Source organism: Ooceraea biroi, chromosome 1, assembly GCF_003672135.1.
Source record: "Ooceraea biroi isolate clonal line C1 chromosome 1, Obir_v5.4, whole genome shotgun sequence".
Lineage (NCBI taxonomy): Eukaryota > Metazoa > Arthropoda > Insecta > Hymenoptera > Formicidae > Ooceraea > Ooceraea biroi.
In genome coordinates this window covers 6,636,463-6,660,948 of record NC_039506.1, presented here as the reverse complement: position 1 = coordinate 6,660,948, position 24,486 = coordinate 6,636,463, and the positions used below count along the sequence as shown (strand labels likewise).

Sequence of the window (24,486 nt, the reverse complement as noted above, 5' to 3'; positions counted from 1 at the left end):
GTCTTGATAAATTGTTTGATGTATTTGTAACCACTTGCCGGTATTCGGATTTGTATGTATTACATCCCAGCAAACACAAAGTAACAGGTAATATACATGTTAGTTATAATTTCCCACTCATTAATATAAATACAACATAACATACGTGTTATGTAACAATTACATTGTTGAGTGGGAAATTATAACTAACATGTATATTACCTGTTACTTTGTGTTTGCTGGGATAGATGTGTAAACGTACATGAAATATTTGTTGATCTCGAAATACCTGTTGATAAAATAATGATACCCCAGGCAGCACATGTTAGCCTAATATATGTTTCTTAGACGTATCTAATGTCTAAGAAACATAAAGTACCATTTAAGAAACGGTTTAAATAGAAACCGTTTTTAGACCGAAATTTTAAAAACGTATTTTTCACCTTTCCACAGAAACGAAAATGTGTTTTATTCAATTGATTTGAAATTATATAATTAATATAGAAAAAATAGTAATTTCTACTTACTTTGCGAGTGTTAATTATTTTACATCATACGTTTCAATGTACTCGATTATGGAACAAGAGACAAAAATCAACACAAGTGTGTGTGATTCCCACCTCTGATTCACCAAGCGACCGATAGATGGCCAGGCCAGACGTGACGTTCTCGCAAGTAACATTTGTGTTATCACCTTATAAATAACCATCCAGCAAACCGATCCAATACTCTTTTCTTCTTCTTTTCTTTTGAAACTTTTGAGATCACTATTACTTGAAGCGATATTTCAAAAGAGTGAGATTCCACTACACGAAATTTAGAGAGTAATTCATAAAATATAAAAATCTAGTTTTTTACAAAAATGTGACTTAACTCTGTCTATCTTTGAGGCACCGATATATAGAATTGATAAATATTTTTCTGATGGTTTCTGAAACGTTTTTTTGCCGAAAAAGAAACGTTTCTCCTAACGTTTTTTCGTTGGACATTTTTCTCCTAAATAAACGTTTCAATAAAATGGTTATGAAACGTTACGGCAAAACGTTTATGAAACGGTTTTGAAACCAATGTGTGCTGCCTGGGACACGTGTCACTCCGTAATATATTTAATAATTTATATCTATACGACCATCTTTGTGTCAGAAACAATGTGTAACGTGAAATCTGTAACATGTATAATTGTAACATGAATTTGTAACGTGAAATTCCAACAGTTGCGAAAATACTTCTCACGCATTCTGCTCTCGCAGTTACATCATTAGAGAAGCAATGCCGGATATGTATCCCATAATTGATGTCAACTGGTCGCAATTAATAACACGCACGAAGTGCGCCGAGTGCCGCAGTTCCTCGGGAAATAAGAAATCGCGTACGTGGTGGATCGTTTTTCACGCTACTCGATTTCAGTATACGATGACAAATTTTCTCCACTTACAAACTACAAAATAATCGATTGCATCTGATCGATCATATTATATCATCAACGACGACAGTTTTTCGCGTCTCAGCCCTTTACAATTATCTTTACAATTTACAATTATCTTATTATAATAATTATTATCTTATTATATATATTATAATTATATTATTATAATTATATATATATTATATTATTTACAATTATCTTTGATCAAACGAAATAATCCTGCGCGAATTATTTGTCGATTTCCCTTATTTATGTAACATCGCAAATCCTTTGTTACCTTGTTGAAAAGTTCAATTTCTTCAAAGTCACGCCGGATCCGGTGAAGAAGAACACGTGTCGCGATGCACTTCAAATGGACTTTCGGCTTTATAGTAAGAAGCGGTTCGGAAAGACTGCTAAATATAACGCGGACGTGTTTAATAGCAGAAGATCGATATGATCGTACGCTGAATAATTTTCCTCTGAAGAAGCGCATCGCTCGATTACAGCTAATGTGCATCTTTCTTCTTTTACGTGACGACGTTACGATATAATACGTACATGTTGCGCACGTGCGTTATCCATTCGCCCTGTTTAAAGCGCAAGACCTGTATAATGTCTGTAGAGGTCTATCTTTATTTTCTATCCAATATAAAAATAACTATTAAATAAATATTATATAAATATTGAATGTTGGCATTGCTGATTATTTTTGCTGTAAAACCATCATGATTTTATATTAGATTTAATAAACCTGACGAAAACAGAGTAACATATTTTATATGCAAATTGTGCAATAACATTTAAAATGAGACAAATTGCATACATGTACAGTTTTGAGTGAAATGCAGGTTTCATTCAAGATTTTCCAGTTTTAATAGCGAAAGGATGTTGTTATACAAACAAAATAAATGATGTAAATTGTAAAATCCCTTGTATCGTAAATTTAAATTTAAATGTTGAGAAACTCATTTTAAAACGAGAAAGCCGAACAAGTTAAATCCAAGGTCACGTATGTGACAAGACAAACCGAATCTCTTGAAAATTGTTCAATTTTCTCTTTATCGTCGCACGATCTTCATTGGTCCTTCATCGTAACTCGATCGCGCGACGACGTAAACGTCGTCACCTTCGGCCGTGGCACTCCCGAGATATCGATACAAGAATTCGCGCGACGAGAATGCGCGCGCGGCTGTCGACGTCGCGGGGGCGCGATTCGGCGCTGCGGAAACCGCCTTTAGGCCAGCCAGTCAATGACGTATCGTCCCCGCAGCCAGTAGCCGGTCGCGCTTTGATCAGCCAGTTAGCCAGCCACTGCGCGGTGAGAAATGTGGCAACGCCGCTCTTGAGGGGCCCGATTTAAAGATGGCCGCGCCGCGGTCGTCCGCTCGTCGTGTCGCGTCAACCTCGAGACGTTCTTCCGGGATTGTCGAGCTCGCTGAGTCAAATTGAACGACGGATCAGTCGACATCGGTGGTGCCTGCACGAGGATTCGACTGTGTACTCTGTCGCGAGCGGCGGATCACGCCGTACGATGATCTAACGTCATCGTAAGCGTACGTACGTCACCGGGCGAACATGAATTGTCATCAGATACTGAGCGGCGCCTGCAATGCGGGCGATCGCTGCTACGCCGTCGGCTCCGTCGAGGGAATCTCCTTCACGGTGAGTCTTCGTCCACGCCGTGACAATCGTCACGGTCGACGCGGCGCGGCGCGGCGCGATCAGCGACCAGCAACCGCCGCCGGATGATGTTTCGTAGAATTTCACGCACGACCAACTAGTCGGTATCCTCGCATTATGGAAGTCAGCTGATCGGATGACACTTGGATTAAGGCGTTGACTCGCGCTAACGGCGCGGGCCTCCGCTTACCCTTGAGGCCGCGACTTCCTTCACGAAACGCTATATATATAATATATATATATATATATACACATTTATTCTTTTAATATTTCGTATGTTGTACTCGCGATGTATGTTGCATATTAATGTGCCAATCTTTTGTTGATACGTAACCATTAGGCTATTAAGAAACTTGGATTTTTAAGATACAAGCTATTAATGAGATTGATGAAAAAACAAAATTAACATCTAATCCAATTAATTTGGGAGCACAGATTGAGAACCAATTGTTTGTGACAAATGTTATACATATTTCATGTAGGCGTATGCTGCTGGCTGTAATATTGTGATTTTGGCCAACAATTTTGAACGAGTTCAGATAATCCCTGGAGCTGTACACAACTATATTAGAATCAGTTGTCTGGACTGCAGTACCGACACAGGAAAGATAGCTGCTGCTTATGAAAATCAAGTTTGCATATTTGAACCAACGCCGCTTATACACAGCACTTGCTCACATGTTTGTATTAATTTTTGCCTATATATTGTTAGACCTATATTTTGTTTAAAAAAATGTTTTTATTACTTTTTCCAACTTTTGGTGGTTCTTTAATGTTAAAGAATAATTTCTTAATTTTATAGCAATTGGAATACAGATGGGTTCAAACAGGAAGTCTGCAAACAGAATCAAACATCACCTCTCTGTCATGGAATTTAGAAGGCACAAGACTGTTAACAGGTGGCGAGTTGTTACAATTGTGGCATCAAAATATCATGCCGTTTCAAGAAGAGCACGGTAGGTTTATTTCTTCATGGTTTTTATATTTCATTAAGACGTGTAAATACACATGTCAACTAAATCTTGCGTAATTATGGGAAATTATTTTCAATTTGTACTAAAATGATAGTTTATGATAAAAGTGAAGTTCCATTAATGTGACATACAAGATTTCTCTTCATCTTTTATACATCTCAACCTTATATGTTTTAATGTGCGTACATTTAACCTCTCGTGTCAGTTCGAAATATTAGAATTATCATTTTCTCGTTACTTGATGCAGCAATATTACCTACAGCTACAAAACCAAAAACATTACAAACAGAAGAAGCAAGCACTACTGGAAGCAATCATAATGTTACGGCAAACACTTCTCAGGATCGTGAGTTCATTCCTTTTGAGAATGAACGTATAGTGGTTGATGTTATTTGCATGCTAAAAGCTTTGCACTGCATTGTAATTTATTCTGAAAGGCAATCATCTGCATACTTTGCTCAATAGAGTGTCTTTTAAAACAAATGTGTTGCTTTAAGAAACATGATAAAATTCTTCAAAATATTCATAAATCATCCGTAATAATGTTGTGCTTGTATTTGATATTGCTACAATTTTTGCTTAATTTTTGCTTTATTTTACATATAATAGCTGCAAGTAATAATATCAATATATTGATACCAACGCTTAGTTATTTTTATGCTTGCTACATTTGACATTTCAAGTCACGCAATTTGCTATTGCATAATATGAGGACATGTTATTTTATTCTAAAACACGGAGATTTTCTACAAATAGAGAATGAGCATAGAACATTTCTCGCATCTCTAATTTACTTGGGCATTAAGTACAAGCTTCTTTCATTCCATGTTCCAGATATATGCATTTTGTTGTATCTAAAAAAACTGTGATGCATGTTAATACATAAATTTGCTTCTTCACAGCTGGTACGGTAACGTTTTCGATTGGAGGAGAAGCTGAGAGCCCCGGACCTGGAGACACATCCAATGATCCAGGCGGATGGAACTGTGTATGGAAATGTCGTACGGCCACACCAGTCCATCTTATGAGTTTCAGTCCTGATGGTACTCTATTCGCAACAACAGGAATGAATGATAGATTGGTTAAAATATGGTTCGAGAATAAACAATGTACGTGTCGGTCAATTCAGATAGATAAACTAATCGCTTTTCTATATTCGTGGCTAGTCATTATCAAAGCTTATTTTTTTGCTTCTAGTATTTCCAGCAAGAAGTATAGATCATACAAATTTCTGTCAGTCCGTGAGTAACGACAATTATAGTTTCGTTTATGTTGCACACCCACGTGCAGTAACTCATCTCTCCTGGCGCAAGACAAGTAAATACATGCCGAAGTAAGTAACACATTAATATAATTTCTTCTTGATGACAGAATCAGAATAAAAAAAAAGTATTATGCGCTATATAATGAAACTTTCTTTTAATTTTAAAAGTACTATTTTTTTCTATATTATAACAAAACAATTATGCAATAATCGTTATATACATATATACTACATGTATGTGTATGTGTATATATATATGGAAGAAAGAAATGATATTTATTTTATGAATAAATCATTTTCCTTTGTCATAAATTAGAGGCTCCGTATCCAATATGCTGGTCACCTCGTGTCGTGACAATATCTGCCGAGTGTGGGCAGAGACGATACCTCCCGAGATCGAAGGTTTAGCTAATATGAGCCAGTTTGAAGGTTCCGATAGGCATGGTCATCATGGAAAACATCGTCATCATAACATGCACAAGCACCGATTTATGCAACGTCTCAAGCACATGAAGTATGAAAAAAAAAAATATATATATATATATATATGTCTTATCTGCACTTAATTTATCTTCTACTTTTCTGATACTTGTCAAAGAGTCTCGTGAAATATAGAATGATACATAAAGTCTCTGTTTGTAGAACGTGTTTTCATATTCGACGACATGCCAAGCAGCAACATCAAGCTGGACATACGCTGGCACCGACTCTACCAACTCTCCCATCTACGTATTCTGTACATGATTTTCATAATAATTATCAAACCTCTGGTCATTATCCGGGAATGCATTTTCACTTAGCAGCTAGCATCAATGCAGAAACTGGTACAGTATTTAATGCATTCTATGACGCATGAAGTAGCGTATAAAAGTTTTTGTTTTTATTTACATTAGCATCGCATTTTTCTTTTAATATTACTGAAATATTGGTAATCGTCAGTGGATAGTATACGTTCATGTTATAGATATACCGCTAGTACCAAGCCTAATTACCGGAGATCCTGAAAGAGAACCGAATTTTATCTTACACTGGCTAAATAATAAAGAAATGCACTTCACCATGCAAGCCGAGAACATATTGCAGGAGTTAACGCGTAAGGTAGTGGAGAAGGAGGAAGGTTTACAGCACCAGGATGCTGAACACGTGGAACATGATTCCGAGGATGAGTGTACGAGTGAGTGTTGAATTTACACGAATCATTGCGTGTTTTACTCTAAGAATTAAAGAAAAGAATTAATAATAATAATAATGTGCTCTTCAGAAAAGGGAGTTCGGCTGCAAACGCAAGCCCAAAAGCAAGTCGTCGGTGGACGATCAATGAGCCAAGAAGATCACAGTAGTGATGAACATCACACCGCACATACTACCTCATCTCATCACAGTCTGGTACACAGCGTGCATTCTCATCCAAGTCTTAGGTAAATCTGCAAGCTATTCCTTCTGCACGCCAACTATCATATCGATACGTGATTAATTATTGAAAAGATTTTTTTATTAAAAAAAATGAAGATTTTCACATTATAATTCCCTGTGTTGCAGCAATACAACTTCCATCAATTCCATAGCAACAGATGCAACGTCCACCATGAACCATGCACCAGACTCACTGGATACGAAAATAGAAACGCTGTTACGCGATTGGCATCATAATCCGGACTTGCTATTCTCGATACATCCGATAGACGGCAGTTTTTTGATCTGGCACATTGAATGGCTGGACGAATATCATCCCGGATCCTTCCGACAAGCGCAAATCTCATTTTCCACTCGTATTCCGAACGCGTTCCCGCTCGGCGATGCGTCAACAATGAGTCACAATGTGTCGATGTACTCTCACAACACCGGTGGGCCCTTGCTGAATATCCGCGAAGTCGCGAAATCGTCGTCGAAGCCGGCCGATCCCAGCGAAGTCGCAACGCCTTTACCTAGTCTTATAGAACAAGATGAGGAGCAATCCACTCTGACTTCGAAGACGGGTCAGGAATTATTGAAAAATCTGGAGAACGCGAACGATCAGAATCAAACGAAAACTGAAGGCAGCGCATTAGAGAGCAATAAAAATGGGCAGGATGCAGATCTGTTGGCTCATCCTAGTCCGATTGTTTCGATGGTGTCGAAGCACTCCAATGGCACTCTGAATTTATGGCAGTTGACGTTCGCGGATAAAACGAAATTCTCACAAGTTCTGAGCATAGGCCACGCGTGCAGGGCTTCCGGGCACCGTTTCCGCGTGAACGATATCACTTGTCATCCCGTTCTGCCTCTGCTCGTAACGACCTCCCATCATAACATACCGGAATTTTCCGGTACACAGTCCTCAGAGTCTATCGAGACCGTGAGCGGCAGCAAACACGATACCTGTAAGGGTAAAGACATCATGTCGCCTACTGGCTTTTGCAGCGAATTGATATTGTGGCGAGTAGACGCCGTGGGACCTCTGTCAAAGAGCGGCGGAGTTTCCGAATTGGCGCGTATCAACTCGCCCGAAATATCGGCATTCAGTAATGTAGCTTGGATCCCGACATTATTGCCGAGCACGACACTGGGAAACTTGTCTAACTCGCCCAGTGCCTGCTTCGTAGCCAGCGACGGGGAGTGCCTAAGGGTCTACCAGGCTGTCATCGATGCCAGAACGTTACTGGCGGAAGTATCGATCAGCGAAAGAAGAAGTAGAATGATGGATTCGATGGCCAGTCTTTCGACGGACATGTCGTCGGACGACGGCATCAGGCACTCCATCCACGACAGAATAAAAATAGTGTCACAACAGTCGACCGCAAGACCGGGATGCGTTATACAGCTGGACGCTATTGCCGACGCCACGCACGATTGGCAGAACACGCAGTTTCTTCATGTCTTTCAAGAACAACTGATCACCGGTGAGAGAAACGATGAGAAGCTACCTGGCGTCGACACGTCGTCCAACGATTTGGGGCTGATGGAATCGACATTAGATGCCATGGTGGATTTACAACAGTCGGCGATCTTCGAGGAGCCGTTCTACATAGTGGTTCTCGAACGTACGCAACAGGGCACTACCGTGCATATGTGGCGACTGGTGATAGCGTCGCAACCGGAAAGTACTGGCTTATCGGGTTCGATGATGTACGTACCGGATTCCCATTTGGTCCAGGACGAGGACGACGAAGGTACACCTGGTAGACTGGGCCACGAAGGCAGACGATCACGTAGAACTAGTCAGACTGGCGGTCGGAGTCGACGTGAAAGCCAGGCCGATTTCGATTCGACATTTCTCCCCCGTCGCCATCAGAGTCATGTTCTTATCACCACTACGAAAGTTTGCACGCAGGAATTGCCGTTACCTGACGGAGTTGAGGTAATTCATGCCGCACCTGCTGCGGGACATTTGAGTAGCTCGTCGATTTATCCCGCCTGTTTTGCGCCATACATTATTGTAACAGCGTGCAGCGACAGCACCGTGCGCTTTTGGAAGTGTAAAGTAACAAAGAAGCCGGACGACAAGCTAGATTACGAGTGGTGCGAATGGGAGATGACGAGGAAAGATCAGGAATCCACTATCGACATCACCGGCCAGCCGTTGAACATAAGCGCGGCCTACAGTGGGCGCATCGCCTGCGCTTACAAGTATGGAAAGTCGTTTACGCGTCCTACGAAAAACGATCCGGATTCGCGCTACGTGAACCTCTGTGTCGCCATATACGAGTGCGAGAGCACGGGCGGCAGCGAGTGGATCCTCGAGGACACGATCCACCTGAAAAATATCCATCTACCGAGAATACCAGTCGATCAGCATCTGGATCTCAGTTATTTGTACGACAGTAGATTTTTGCAAAAGAAACAGCGGCTCACTCAGGTGTTGCAGACTCTCAGCCACGAGGATATACGGTCCTCGAGAAACGGGGAAAACGGCGATTCAACGAAAGCGAACGCTGGCTTATTAGCAGTTCCGTCGTTCAGTACTCTGCAATCTTTACGCAAGTCGATCATAGAGAATGGTAACACATGTCCGCTCACGCAGAAGCATCTGGTACAGCTTGATTGGGTCTCGAAAGAAGATGGTTCGCATATTTTGACCGTGGGCGTCGGGTCCAAGATCATGCTATTCACTCCTGTATGTTCGGATTTGGCGCAAGCTAATATGAAGGCAATGAAGGAATCTCAGAGTAACAATAGACCGATATTGAGAAAGACCTCATCACTGGCTCAACCACAATTCGTTGATGAGATTCGGTGGATGAAGTTGCGCAAGATCGAACTGATGACGGCGGACGGCCTACCACCCCTGCCTATGCAGATATCCTGGGTACGCGATGGCATCCTGGTTGTAGGCATGGATTCCGAGATGCACGTGTACTCGCAGTGGAAGCCGAATCCGAAGAACGATTGCTTCCACTCGAATCTGCAGCATCAAGAGTCCGATGAGTTTCAGGCGAGTCGCAACTTACGCGACGAGGATCTGCGCACATTAGCACACGAGACGTCTCAACGGCGATTGGCGAATGTGTCTTCCATGCCGCATCTGTCGCGCGTTAGCAGCATCAATCTGACGATGTTGGACGCTAAGAAGAAACGCGGTATACAAACTGAAAACTTGAGTTTCGACTACATGCCGGATTACGGATTGTTCGAGGCATCACGGATAGCTTGCCCGGTTTTGCCACAGTATCATCCCAAGCAGTTGATGGAGCTGCTAAACTCAGGGAAGATCAGATGGGTGAAGGCTATATTGGCGCATTTGGTGCGATGTATAGGCAGCTCCTGTTCCCTACGGGCGGATGATGAAAACCTAGTGAAACAGCGCAGTGGATGGTCACGATCGAGGACAATGTCGGTAAGTTACGTGGGCACAACGTCGCCGCTCGAACCAAGGGGCTCAACTACGCAAATCCCGGAGGAATTGACGCTGGATTACGCAGAGATCACGTCCATCTCCCCGCTTCCATTGTGGACCCTACTGATGGCCGATAAAGAAACCAATCTGCCCCATCAGCAGAACGAGGACAAGCACGATTACAACGAATTATTCGACAGTAATGTGGACGAGGGAGAATCGTTGGACGATATGTTAGACGAGGATTATGAGCGTTCGCGGCAAAAGGATAGACGATCTTCGGTGCCAGAAAGGCAAGGAATATCCCACTTCGGTCCTAGGCAGGGCAGACTGTTGTCGCGTCTCTTGACTCACACTCATCTCCCAGGATTGTCTAGTCTCGATCAGATGCATCTGCTCGCCCTGGCGGACACCGTGTCGACGTGCAACGTCGATTTCGCAGAAAGATTCGCAATTGACGCGGCAAAAAACGCGATCGCCAAAGAGAATCTAACGGGTATTCCGGACGGCGAAACTGTCTCTACCGATTCGTTGGATGACTGCGGCCTCAGATTCCTGTTGGCAATGAAGCACTATAATTATCTGATACGCTGTCTGCCGCTGGCGCAAAGAGCGCAATTTCAGAAACAGGGTATAGCATCGAACAATCTCGTGTGGGCGTTCCATTCCGAATCTGAGGAAGAGTTGCTGGGATTAATACCTTCTTATGCCAAAGGTCAACCAAAGTGGTCCGTGCTGAAGGAACTCGGCGTGGGCTGGTGGATCAAGAGTAATACGGTGCTTAAAAAATGCGTAGAAAAAATAGCGAAAGCTGCTTTCCAGCATAAGCAGGATCCTTTAGACGCGGCAATCTATTACTTAGCGATGAAAAAGAAGAATTTAGTATGGGGTCTGTTTAGAAATAAACGGGACGACAGGATGACGACCTTTTTCTCAAATAATTTCGCCGAAAACCGGTGGAGGAAGGCGGCTCTGAAGAATGCTTTCGCTCTGCTTGGAAAGCAACGATTTGAACATGCGGCGGCGTTCTTTTTGCTAGCTGGTGCGCTAAAGGACGCTATCGATGTGTGCTTGAGTAAACTTAACGACATTCAGCTCGCGATGGTAATAGCCCGGCTTTACGAAAACGATACGTCGTCGCCTAACATGAGAAGATTGTTGTACGAGGAGATCCTAGGCTGCGACAAAGATGGACAAAATCAAGATATGAGCAAGGTACATCCTGATCCTTTCTTGCGTAGTATGGCCCTATGGATTTTAAAGGATCATTCCGGTTCGCTTAACACTTTACTTCTGACCAATGTCGGTCACATGCATCCACAATATAACGATGAGTCTGACAAACCGGAGGGAACGACGGGTAAGTAGTCGATCCGTTGCACATTTTTGCGTGCATGGAATGCTCTGATAAAAGTTTTATTTTTCATCTTTTTATTTTCAGCGAATCCAAATGTTTTCAATTTCTACGTTTATCTTCGTACACATCCATTACTAATCAGACAATACATTGCGGTCACCGCGCAAGATAAGAAGAAGGGACATTCAGTAGTGATATCGGGCTTCAGTTACGGCACGGAGACGAAGAGTCAACCAGACAAACAATTAATGTTAGAAGACACCATTACTCCGTTGGAAAGGCAGCTGTACTTTACAACAGCACACGCACACTTTAAGGCTGGCTGTCCAGCTCTCGCTCTTGAGGTTTTGTCCAAACTACCAAATAAAGTAATGGATACAAATGGCGAGGATTCTCCTAGTGAGTGAATGTGAATGTATATGTTGATAGGTTTACATGCTTGACATGAATAAGTTGTAAATTCGGAACTTTCTATTTCACCAGGCTTACTAAGCAGTCCAAATAAGTCCAAAGCTCAGGATACTCAAATAGATACCGGTATTATTAACTGGGGAAATACATCAAATGGAATAAACGACAATAAAGGTATATATAGAAGCGTTTTAAACGAAGTATGTTAAGAGTTTATTAAAATTACAAAATATTTGCAGAAACAGCCACCGCTGTAGATTGGGGTACGCCGTCATTTGACTGGTCTCAGAGTACTAAGCGCATGGAAGAGGATAAACTAGAATTAAACTGGGACGATGATGAAGTGGGCGAAAGCGAGGACATCGATAGTCCTCCCATGAGCATGAAACTCGACAAGAAAAAAGAGGATAAAATAGAGCATAAAACAGAGGATGATAACAGTAAGAACCTGTTTCTTACTGCAAATTTTATTCGATTTAATTTGTTTTTGTAATTTAATTGTGCAGTTAATGGAAATGATCAAAATTTTAGAAGACGCGGCAAAGTCAGCTGGTCAATTGGACATTATGGCACAGCAATTGAAATTCGTTGCTTGCTTGAAGATCTTAATGGAGGAACTGTCTACGTTAGCAACAGGTTTTGAGGTGGACGGTGGTCAATTGCGATATCAATTGTATGTGTGGTTGGAGCGAGAGGTTGATGCACTGAGACAGCTTTGCAGCTATAGCACTAACGCAGATGGAGATGTGAACAACGCATCAGAGTGTAATCTTTTTTTTTATTTTTCATACATAACTATTGTGTAATGTATAGTAAAGATTTTGAAAATTAGAATATATAAATTCTTAATATTAAGAATTTATCATAATAGAAAAATAACTGTTTTAGATGAAGGTGGTATGGTTGATGATGTTCCTCCATACAAACCTGGTGAGCAACCAACATTACATCAGATACTAGTGGCAGAAAAATTGGACTTTGAAGCTAAAGTACAGAGAGCTGCTAAAAGAAAGAAATGGCTGAAAGGTGAATTATATTAAATTTATATTATTAATTTTTTATGTAAACAACTGTGTGTACAACAAAATTAATAAATATTTTATAACTTTCAGCTAACGAAACGTTATTGAGGACACTGTTATCATACTGTTCGTTGCATGGTGCATCGGGTGGAGGCCTAGCATCAGTAAGAATGGAATTGGTGCTTTTGCTACAGGAATTGCAACAGGAGAAGACTCAACAACAATTGCTCAGTCCCCTTCCTTTCCCCACTACGTTACCTCTGTTAAGCGCCAGTGTTGCTTGCAATAAGACCGTCGTGGCTGATCCGGTTCGACACTTGCAGGTTTGTCAGAAAACTTCCACCTTTTTTTTATTAGTTTCGATATTTATTACATTATGTTCCTTTATTCCTTGCAGTCTCACGCACATGATATGCTGCAAACATTGGTAGAACTGCGCAATCCGCCGATGCCTAATAGAAACACGCACTACTGTGAAGTATTTATTATGAGGGACTTAGCGGTGGCGCTTAGCGCTTGTATTTATCAGTCGCTCTGTGACTCGGATACGTTCGTTATGAAACATCATCAGCCGGAAAGGTAAGTCACAATGTTTGTTTCGTGGTCAAGTCAATTTATTAATTATTGTATGCACTGCAATTTACATGTTAATTGTTTCTTAGTTTCCCGGCTGTTGCCGAAGTGGAAACGTTCTCGGGTGGCCATTTAGTTGCCTCGAACAGATATCACCGACGATATTCGACAGACGATGGTGTATGCATAACTACGTCGCCTTCTAAGTGGCCAGGAGTCACAAATTTGCGCGCATTGCTAGCTAGGGAGAAAGACGAAGACACCCCGAAGCTGAACATTTTGCTCTGCGAGGCTTTCGTGGCGACGTACATGAGCCTTTTTATCTACGCTTTGTCCAGTTGCGATAGCCATATCTTGTACAGACTAGTAGGACAACACTTTGACAATAATACATGGTCCTGCCTCTTTGGCGGTGGAGTCAAGAAATTGTTGCGCGTAGCAAGTACTAGTAGCCAGGTACGAGCATTTTTTAACGTGAGTTTCGCATTCGAAATGTCTGAATTTTCTTATTCTTATTTTTGTGCCTCTTTGTAGGGCGGTAGTACGACTAACATCGAACGGGGCGATAGCGTAGCGAGCGAGATCCAAAGCACCGCCAGCGGCGTATGGAACACCATGACGTCATTGACTAAACAGCGCGTCAAGCTTAACATGAAGCTGTTGGGGCCATTTACGGGACAACAACCGAATATGAAGGAAGATAAACCTACGTACAGAGAACAATTTGTTTCGCCCCAAATGAGCATGATTTCTTATTTTCTCATGAAGGTTGGATATCTACGGGCTTCTCATGAAGGAAAGACTACATCTCTAGTTTACGGCCAATAAAACTCTGTATATCATTCTTCCAGCCACGCATAGAGACCGAATACGCGGACGAAATTGATTATGATTCCTCTGATTCTGCGGTCTCGGACTTGGATTCTACAGACGACGAGGAGGACGTATTCGATACGAATACAAAGCCAAAGAGCAAACCAAAGGATAATACAGAACATAGCAATTCTAATTCGTACAGTTGGAGCGTTATGAGATTAGCAATAGTTAAAATACTACAACAACAATTGCAAGATTTTCTGACTGTCGCCGGCATAGAAATGCAAGGTATGAATTGTCTCTTAACACGTTAACTGCCATATCGAGATACATGAACCAGTACAAGAACTGTGTAACACGTCGCGCCGGATTATTTGGACCAACTTTCGTATTAAAAATCGAGAAAATATATTTAATATAATTTATAGAATTTCTAAAGTTTGACAAAGCAAAAGAAGCAAATTTAAAGTAAAACTTCATAGGAAAATGTAATTTTCGTTTGCGAGATGATATATTTTGAGAATAAAGAAATGTATAAAAATTAAAATTTATAAATATTTCTATATTTATAAAATTTATGCGGTTCGTATTACGTGATTTTATAGAACCTATCCTCCGCATTGTACTTTCTCAATTTTTATTTTATGCTATTAATAAATACGTATAAATTTTATTGTAGAATTACCTGTAAGTAGTCCACTAATCCACGGTACACTGGGCATTGTTGCACAGTGGCAAGATTCCTTACGCGAAGAATTGGAACTTAAGGGTCCACCAGCAGCGACTTACATACCTGGCTGTGCACCAGATCCTTCTCCTACACCTGGAAAGCCAGCGATTCATAAGTATCGATCCTTATTGGAAAAAGGAAACACACCCTTTAAGTAAGTATGCAAAGCCATTTTCCGTTAAAATGAGATAAGGATCAGAAGAGAGGAACGTTTTTGATGATTTCAGCACACGATTGGCGTCTGCAGCACCTGCCAATCGCTTATGGTGTTACCTAGTTAGACAGGAATTGGTACAAGATATTTTCATTCGCGCAGTGTTTGGCAAACGAAGATCCCTGTCAACAATACTTGAAAGTGCCCAATCGATCGTTGACGGTGTACATCGAGGAACTGGAGAGGATAAGGGTAGTGACAGTGGTACTACAAGCTTGCCAGAACCAGTTAGAATTATTCACAAAGAACAAGATAGCATCAGTGCCTTCTGTCTTAATCAGGTTTTTGCTCTTACTCTTTTTTTTTTAGCTATAATAATTATGTGTAATCACCAATGAAATTTGTAAAACAGATCATTAAATTTATTAAATCGTGGTAAATATAAAATATTTTGTCTAAATAATATTTGTTTGGTAAGCTAATATTATGATTGATAACTTTGTATGTGCGTCTAGGTAAATCCAGGTTTAATGGCCCTTGCTACACCACGGGAAGTGCAAGAAATGAACATTTCCTTGCTCCTAGAACTTCCATCGTGGCTGGAAGATGAATGTGAATTCGATATTATTAACTTGAATAAGCAACCTGATCCAGAACCTGTACAGCCAACCAGTTTCTTAGTCATACAAGTATAACATCTAACAATATTTCATACTAGCATAATGATAATACATTTTATCTTATACGCACTACTATTTACAGACAGCAGCAGATCGTCCGTTGCTGGCACAGAGTCCTCAGACGAACAGTCCTCAGCCTCACTCAGGTATAGCCAGTCAAAGTGGACGTGGCGCGAGCGTGGTGAGTTTCCGTTATATTATAATTTATATAGTAATAATATCAAAAATCGCGCGTCTTATTTTCAAGATTTTCCTTATTTGTTTTCAATGGGAGGTACATAAGTATATAGATTTTATATTTACAATAAATAAAATCCATGAACAAACATATGACAAATTTAATCTTGTATATTAATTAATTTTGTAAATATAACTAAAATTATACATTTGTGTAAAAAACTAATATTTACTTCACTTTTTATTTTTTTCTATATATTTTTATCTATATATTTGCGCGTTACATTCGTAATTCGATACAATACCCATTGAATGCTAAGTTCGTCTTAAGCTAAGTAAAACAAAACGCATTTCACTTTTCCTGTGTGTTATACTGATTTTATTTATATATATATATATTTTCTTTTTATTTTTTGTCATTATATGCCACGAGCAGAAACATGATTTGCTTTTTTTAGTGTGTATATCACTATGTATCGTTTTAATATGTGTGCGTGCGTGAGTGTAAAAAATGTACAATTAATCACTATCATACTAGAAGTATTTAACGAAAATAATTAATTCACACGCAGGAAGCTTAATCCTAACTGACAAAATATTTGTAATACTTACAAGATTAGCGACAAAAGCTTTGAGCATCTAATAACGAGAGTTTCCCACCAACGTAGGAAATTATGAGAAGCTTTTAACAAGTTTTTAATAATGAGGGTATAGTGATTTAAGCGCAAGACGTGTACTGTCAGTATATATTCTAAAAATCCTATGTGTATCAAATCCCTGTAATGCATATACATTGTACATTTGTATGACATTCACCTAGGTAACGAGTTTTTGTTTGTAAGAACATTTTATTTCATCTTTGTGACTCGAAAATGATATATATTGTGGATTATTAGACGGTACTCGGGTAATTACAATCAAAATGATACGAGTACAAGAGCAGCATCTCGCATCAGACAGGAAAAAGCTATGTCTATAAATGAATCATTCACATTGCATGATATATATCGAGACTAAAGTGTGCACTGTGTCTCACGTATCAGGCTGCGGTTAAATTCAAGGCTTGTTCGCGTCTTGTGCGGCAAATGTTGAAAGTATATTTATATTTTTAAATATCTAAAATTAAGAAAGAACAAGAAACACTTATCGACAACCTGCAACACAGGTGATTACCTTTCTTTCAATCAGACAAATTTGTATCTAGCGTTTGCTAATTGGAATAAATAGCGATTACATATGTTACATACATTTTAATAATCATAAAGAGAAAACGCATTGGCGAGACAAGTCTTGTAAACCGCAAATGTGGTGTACTGGGTTAGGGTAGCACAAGTGGTGACGGAGACAATGTTGCTTGTTCAATGCTTGCCTAACATCTAACTCGGTCTGCGTCACTGAACTGGCGGCTCATTCGCTCGCTCAGATGAAGGGGATGCCTGCTTTTCCTGGCTCCCACGACCTGCGTTTCTGTCAATTTGTTGCTGATAGGAGCAAACACTTGTTAAAGCCGGTGAGATTTACATGTAACAGACCCTAGTTCTAGTGCAAATTTCATGTTTAACTTTTTTCGGCAACATCAGATATCTGATTTATAATATGCAAATGGTTGATATGAAAATTTCATATGCGGTGATACGTCATGTATCGTTACTTGTATCATCGGAATTATTTCAAAAGTACAAATTGCATTAAAAAATCACTTTGCATTTTTACGATTCTTTACGTATATTGCGAATCAGATATCATAAATTTCAAGAAGATCTTATACAGTTCAATCGTAAGGCCTGTTTTTAGAAATACATAGTCGTTATCGTTATCATTTCTAAGAGTTCGTAGCGATTATGCACAATGTATTGATTTGTATTTTTCTTTGCTTATATTATCGATATTATCGATGCAATAGTGCGATACGACGGTTTTACAAGAGTATCGACGTATCTTCGATGACATTAGCAAATATGGTGTTTTATTTGCTCCCCTGATTCTTTATAGATGTTATTTCTAATTTGCTATGTGGAAACTCACTGTCCTTATCATGAACATTACATCAATATCAAGTGAACATGTTTGTAATGTGGGTATCCAGTGCATGTATTAATGTTTAAACTTTTCAATCTTATTTGACTAACTGTAGATATAACTCTCGCAGGTAATATGTTCAATTTTCGATAATATCATACTTCTCATATTTTTCTTACGAAAATCATAATATTTTAATATGCAAAGATTTATTAATGTTTCATTGTCTAAACCTCGCATTCACATTTATGTTTATGTTCACACATTAATTAAACATCCACAAAACGCTTACTATAAAGATAAACATTACAACAGCTAGTTCTGTGAGCTGATGTGAAAAGCAGTTTCAGCCGAATATTAATTGCACATTATTTTAATCGGAAACCTGTTGCGATGTTCAACGCATGTTAAATGTTCATTATACAGCTCTATTAAACCTATCTTGCATCGAAATGATACCCAACATTATTTCCTAATATTGCTAAATGTTTTTATAAAACTGTATTTAATTCTGCTAAAATATATAAATGTACATATCTCGATCTGAAATCTTTTCGCTCACAGATTCAATCAATTTAATCGACTGAATTTATTCCGACAGATTCTGAAGCACAAAATCGATGGAATTAGAAGAATTTCTTCACATCCGCTTTTACCGCTTTGTGAGTATTTTTCTATCAAATGTTTTAATGCAAGACTTTTATGATCATGTATTTTAATGTAGCCAAAGGAAAGATCTTTTTTTGAGTTGACATATCTCAATCTCGAATATTTCTTCGTTTGATTATCGCGTACTAAGATTCAGTAAGTAATAACGTTTCTATTCTTTTTCCATATCGTCGACATCAGATTTAACCGGATCACAAGATGGCTCTGTGTCGTTATGGGAATGGGGACACCAGACAGCTGTCGCTACTCCAAGAGCGCCTGGAACCTTCGCTAAAGTGACCCGCGTGCGATTTTCTCAACACGGCAACAAATTCGGCGTGGCCGATTCCGATGGTCATCTGAGTCTATTTCAAGTTGCCTGCCGCGAAGGAACGGCTCGACCATTCTTCGTAAGAATCTTGTTCAATATTGAACGTATCACTCGATACATTCGCTCACGATGACGTTATCGAATCTCTATTTTAGACGTATCAATGCCACAGTAAAGTGACCTCGGACTTTGTCTTCCTCGGCGCGTGCAGTCTCGTAGCCACCGCAGGTCACGGCTCGGAAGGCCGGAATGTAGCATTGTGGGACACACTGCTTCCACAAAACAAGTCTCTTGTACAAGGTATGAGGGCCACTTCAACCAAACTCCGGTTAATTTAATCGTCGATTAACTTACAGGGCGATCAACATAAAACTTATATTATTTATACGAGAATTATATTATTAGAGATTTTTATGTTGATCGCCCTGTAAGTTAATCGACGATTAAATTAACCGGCGTTTGGTTGAAGTGGCCCTGAATATCAAAAAATGATTTTGATTACTAACGGATGATATCGGCCTTCTTCTGGTAATCGTGATCGAATTAGTGGTATTTCATGTTTCAGGCTTCATGTGTCATGAACAAGGAGCGAGTGCGTTAATACTGGCGCCGCAGCATCAATTGCTGATCAGCGGCGGCAAGAAGGGTGACATTAACATATTCGATGTGCGACAGCGGCAACAAAGGCACAGGTTCCAAGCGCACGAATCGGCTATAAAGTGTTTAGCGCTTGATCCACACGAGGAATTTTTCGTCAGTGGAGCAGGTGATGGTGACATTAAGGTACGACGATTTGTTTTTATAAGCGTTTGAAAAAAGTTTACAACATGCATCATTCGCCGATAACAAACGATATCGAATATTTTATTCGTAGATATGGGGGTTGACCGTCCATTCCCTCTTGTACTCATTTCCTGGTGAGCATCCACGGTCCAGCTTCTTCAAGAACATAGGACAGGTATGATGATCCGCGATTCGTTGAAGTAAACGAAGTAGCTACATGATGATTACATGATGATTTTCTCGCCAGGGTGTTACCCAGTTACACGTGGACTCCGCGGGTCGACTGTTCTCATGCGGAGCGGATGGTTCGATGAAAGTCCGTCAACTGCCAGAACGCGATTGTGTAGTACAAGCGCTTTATTAGGGTTAAAAAAAATGGAGGGAGATGATAAGAGAAATTAATAAACCGTGTAATTATGTTATTTAAGAGAGCCGATATTTATTGATTATATACACACACACACACACACACACACACAACACGAATTGTTAAAAAGAAATCTACGCAATTCTCATCGCTGTTGTACGATATACTACTCTTACATACAGACCGTGCAAACGATGCGGTATCCTTTTGCATGGCTAGTGTGTTGTGACAAGCTAATTGAATGTTATTTATAAAAATTATATATATATATCGTTTTGTCAAGTACTACTTTACGACACGGTAAGGTAAAAAGTTCCGCACGAATATTGTTGTTGTTTAAAACTGAAGCTCTTACATAGTCCAAACATAGCAAAGTTGTAATCTTAGAACGATAAACGACTCAAAATGTTTCCCGGTCTAAAGGAAAAAAAAAGAAAGAAAGAAACCAAAGCAGCGAAAAATACAAATATACGAACCGTAGTAAACCGAAAACGAATGCGATATTTAGAACGGCTGTATTTTCCCTAAAGTGTATTTCGTATATGAGGCAGCATATGTATTGCTAATGATCATTCCTTTCTCATGAAAGTAATATTAAACAATTCGAGATAAATGATATGTAATCTACGTACCTTCATATTTTAATATGTAATATATATATATATATTTATAAATCAGTTAATGATTCTACTGTTTATAGCGGCAGATAATTTAAAGACGATTTAGCTGATCTTTATAGTAGCTATTGACTAATAAAACGAGATATTTCTTTATGCTACAGAGATATTGCGATTTCTGTGTATTATTTGTTGAACTAGAGACAATGTGTGCAATGTAAGTTATTGTTCTACAATACAGTTCGATGAATTGGTTCAAACAAATCCTTATACGTGTATTTGAAATACCTCCTTTCTCATTGTCGCCATTCTATAACGTGATGCAATATTATCCCGTAAGGCACGCGAAAGGATATTGCCGATGGGCAATTTCTGAATAATAAAAAAACATAATACGAAATTAGGGTTGCTTTCTAACAGATTTTCTCTTTTATTATCTATTTCCCAAAGATACAAATAATCAATATTTAATTACATACAATATCTTTATTTAAACAACCATTTTCAGTGATATATTAAGTAGTGTCTTATTTAAATGCTGCATATTTTATTATTGTAGTGTAAAGCGAAATGTCTCTATGCTAATGTACCATCGACATACACGCATATCGATAGAATGCTCTTATGGGCGACAACGCTCCAGGAAACGCGGGTATAAACACACCTCGCGTATGTGGTATCTATTCAACAGCCAGCACAAAAATCGTTCCAGTCCCAACCCGTAACCACCGTGAGGGCAGGATCCGTATCTCCGCTGTCGAGCAATAATAATTATTCATACAATCCTGTCATCACGCCAATCCATAAGTCTTATACATTCTTACCTGGTCTGTGTACCAGTAGTATGGGGTTGGATCGATGTTCTCACGGCTGTAGCCCTCCATCATCTCGTTGTAATCCCAGATACGCATCGAACCGCCAACGATTTCACCCACGTTCGGCAGGAGCACGTCGACCGATTCAGTCAGACGTCTGTCTTCCGGGCAACGTTGCATGTAAAATGACTTTATCTCGGCGGGAAACGGCAGAGCATTATCGGTTCGTTAATAGCGTCGGTCATCTTTCTCTCTGGCATTTCTGGAATATCCTGTAATATAAAGGATTATTGCGATCACTTATTGCGATCCGTTGAAAGGATTAGAGCTTACAACATTTATTCATACCTCTCCGAACTCATAGAAGCTACCGTCCTCCTTCGTGATGTTATTTTCTCTCAGGTACTCGATCGCATCGCTGTAGTTCATCCGCTTAAACGGCTTCTTGGGCACTTGGAAGTTGGGATTCAATTCTTTCACGAGGTGACCGAGCGGTGATTGCAAAACTCGTTCAACTACGTCGCAAATCAAGTCTTCTAACCGGTCTAATAAATCGTCGAAAGTGATGAACGGACATTCCGCCTCGATGTGCGTGAATCTAAAAAGTAATTTGGTAGTAGTTTAAAAAGTAGCTGGAGAAAAAGAACAAGCCAACTAGTTTAACACGGAAAGAAAATTTGTATACAAACTCGGCAAGATGACGACGCGTTCTCGACTGTTCTGCTCGATACGACTGGGCGATGCAATACACATCTCCCATCGCTGGAATGCACGTTTCGAGATACAATTGGGAGCTCTGAGTGAGAAAAGCAGTTTCCCTTTAAAAAGAAAAAATATTCATTAATTTATCCGTGATTACAGAATGAAAAACTCATCTTGCTTATCTGATGCGTACCCGAAATAATCTAACTTGAAGAGAGTCGAGCCACCTTCCACTTGAGTCTGTACCAAAGTTGGCGGGGTCACTTCGCAATAACCGCGGTCTTTATAATGATCCCTGAATGCTTGTGTCAATATAGACCTCATGATCAAGATTCTCGATGTCTAGAACGGAAGACAAGGATTCAATAATAACTCATACTGTTTTAAGAGCATTAGAACTTTCATGTACATTTTCGCCTCGGATCATTATGTGTCTGTTGTCCAACTGTACATCAGGCAGAGCTTCCTCGTTCAAGATGGAATCCGCACCACCTGGAGGTGACGGCCCAATCAGTTTCCAATAATCGACAGATAATTCGTGTCCACCAGGTGCCTAAAATTATGTTAACGCATAAATTAATCAACATTATTCAAATATGTTTATCACCAATAGTCGCCGAGTTCATTGTATATTGGACATACACTTTTCCCTTCAGGGACAGCTTTTAAAGTTCCAAACAGCTGAACGGCAGCCTCTGTGGCAAGGATCAGGGCGTCGTAAGTTTGACAAAGCTTGTCAGTCAATACACATTGTAGGAAGCCTGTTCCGTCTCGCAGCGTAATAAACATGAGTGCCTTGCCTATAGTAATATATAAAAAGCTCAATAAGGCACCATAAACACAGATAATTTTAATCATGTGACTATACCTTGCCGCCTTAGTCGATGCACCCATCCAAACAACTTGATTCTTTGATCTCTGTGAGTGACAGCTTGTCCAATTTTAATCTGCTTCGCTGCCGGCAAGGATTTGTCCTCCTCTATAACAATCGCTCTGGCTTCTTCAAGATTCTTCACTCTTTTTTCTTCATCCTCCAGTAATTTCTTCTCCTTCTCCTCATTTTTATGCTGTTCTCTAACCCAGATCTTTTGTACCTTTTTCAACTGAGACTTGGATGCTGGTTCATATTTTTTGCCATCTTCATGAGAATCGCAATAGATGACTGGAAAGGGTTCCTTGCCAGCGTGACGCATTGCTCTTAAGATGGTTTTGAAGGGGCTAACTTCCGAACCATCCCCTGTCTCGTCATTACCATGCTTTTCTGATGTATAAATACCTTAAACAGGATATTTATTTAATTACATTGCAGTGTTATAACACACTCATTAAATAAATCTATTATGTACTCAAAAAATTGTGCATTATAATTTTTATCATATAATACTGTCGCGATTATGTGATGCAACTTACCCAATGATGTCGTCTCTTTCTCAGACATCTTGAATGATAAATCTGCTTCCAAGTATATTTGGATATGCTAGAAAATAAAACTGACTAATTACAACTGCCATATAACTTTATAATGACAGCAAATTGCATATTATATTTGTACAAAGTTCAGATTTTAAATGAAGGAGAAAATAAAGATTTTAAATAAAGAAGAGATATATCATAAAACAGTGCATTAAACGTTTAACATATTGTCATATCAGGTATTCTATATTATATTTAAAAAAAAATAGAATACCTTACAAAGAGAAAAAGGTTCTAACCTGTCAATAAACCTGCCTCTGAGGTGCGCCGGATGATTTGAAAGAGGTTAATTCTTTGCTACCAATTCACCGGTACAGATCTGACTGGTTCTACGAAACGTCTGACGAAACTCAACGTGTCATTACTGTCATCAGCAACGTGCAGCAACGTTCTCCACAGTGCTCTACGGTTGAACAGTCTCGCAAACGTTGTATCCGGCAGTGGTGGTGGGAGGAAGGATGACGCAACTTGACATGTCGCTATCAATTGCACGTATGTATGTACATACAATACATATGAATTTCGTACTTTTCCTTTTTGCCTCCGAGAAGAAATATTTTTTTATCCTTTTTTTATATGGATTCCTTGTATACGTAAATTGTCATAAACAGCCCGATTTTGCAATCTGGACCTCAAAAATTTATAAAAAATGGAAGTATGGGATTTTATACAACTGCGCTTGCACTTTAGGTG

At 39.7% G+C, this 24,486-nt stretch overlaps 2 protein-coding genes across 9 annotated transcripts; one reads left to right on the top strand and one right to left on the bottom strand.

Moving 5' to 3' along the window:
• Positions 1-2,623: 2,623 nt before the first annotated feature.
• On the top strand, positions 2,624-21,067 carry LOC105286771 (dmX-like protein 2). Of its 8 annotated transcripts, none has more exons than XM_011351958.3 (32): positions 2,624-3,049; positions 3,550-3,747; positions 3,870-4,023; positions 4,304-4,387; positions 4,944-5,150; positions 5,239-5,374; positions 5,622-5,819; positions 5,948-6,129; positions 6,252-6,479; positions 6,567-6,723; positions 6,845-11,478; positions 11,560-11,874; positions 11,959-12,060; positions 12,126-12,326; positions 12,418-12,651; positions 12,775-12,912; positions 12,999-13,231; positions 13,306-13,487; positions 13,571-13,937; positions 14,016-14,249; positions 14,333-14,585; positions 14,977-15,181; positions 15,255-15,522; positions 15,697-15,870; positions 15,944-16,042; positions 17,462-17,548; positions 18,659-18,719; positions 18,907-19,115; positions 19,192-19,336; positions 19,602-19,819; positions 19,911-19,994; positions 20,067-21,067. In XM_011351958.3, exons 1-32 carry the CDS (start codon positions 2,963-2,965, stop codon positions 20,181-20,183), a joined length of 10,191 nt encoding a protein of 3,396 aa, XP_011350260.1. In that variant the 5' UTR covers positions 2,624-2,962; the 3' UTR covers positions 20,184-21,067. The 8 variants fall into 8 exon arrangements, with proteins under 8 accessions (XP_011350260.1, XP_011350261.1, XP_011350259.1 ...); XM_011351959.3 differs by having other exon boundaries at positions 4,289-4,387; positions 6,270-6,479; XM_011351957.3 differs by having other exon boundaries at positions 4,289-4,387.
• A 136-nt stretch (positions 21,068-21,203) lies between these two features.
• Positions 21,204-24,204, bottom strand: LOC113562662 (asparagine--tRNA ligase, cytoplasmic-like). The gene is given in 11 exon segments (XM_026972664.1): positions 21,204-21,557; positions 21,628-21,818; positions 21,821-21,890; positions 21,967-22,216; positions 22,308-22,436; positions 22,514-22,662; positions 22,730-22,873; positions 22,963-23,120; positions 23,189-23,596; positions 23,731-23,797; positions 24,033-24,204. Coding segments are annotated over 10 exon segments (1,659 nt in total). The 5' UTR covers positions 23,759-23,797; positions 24,033-24,204; the 3' UTR covers positions 21,204-21,425.
• Between the last annotated feature and the right edge of the window lie 282 nt (positions 24,205-24,486).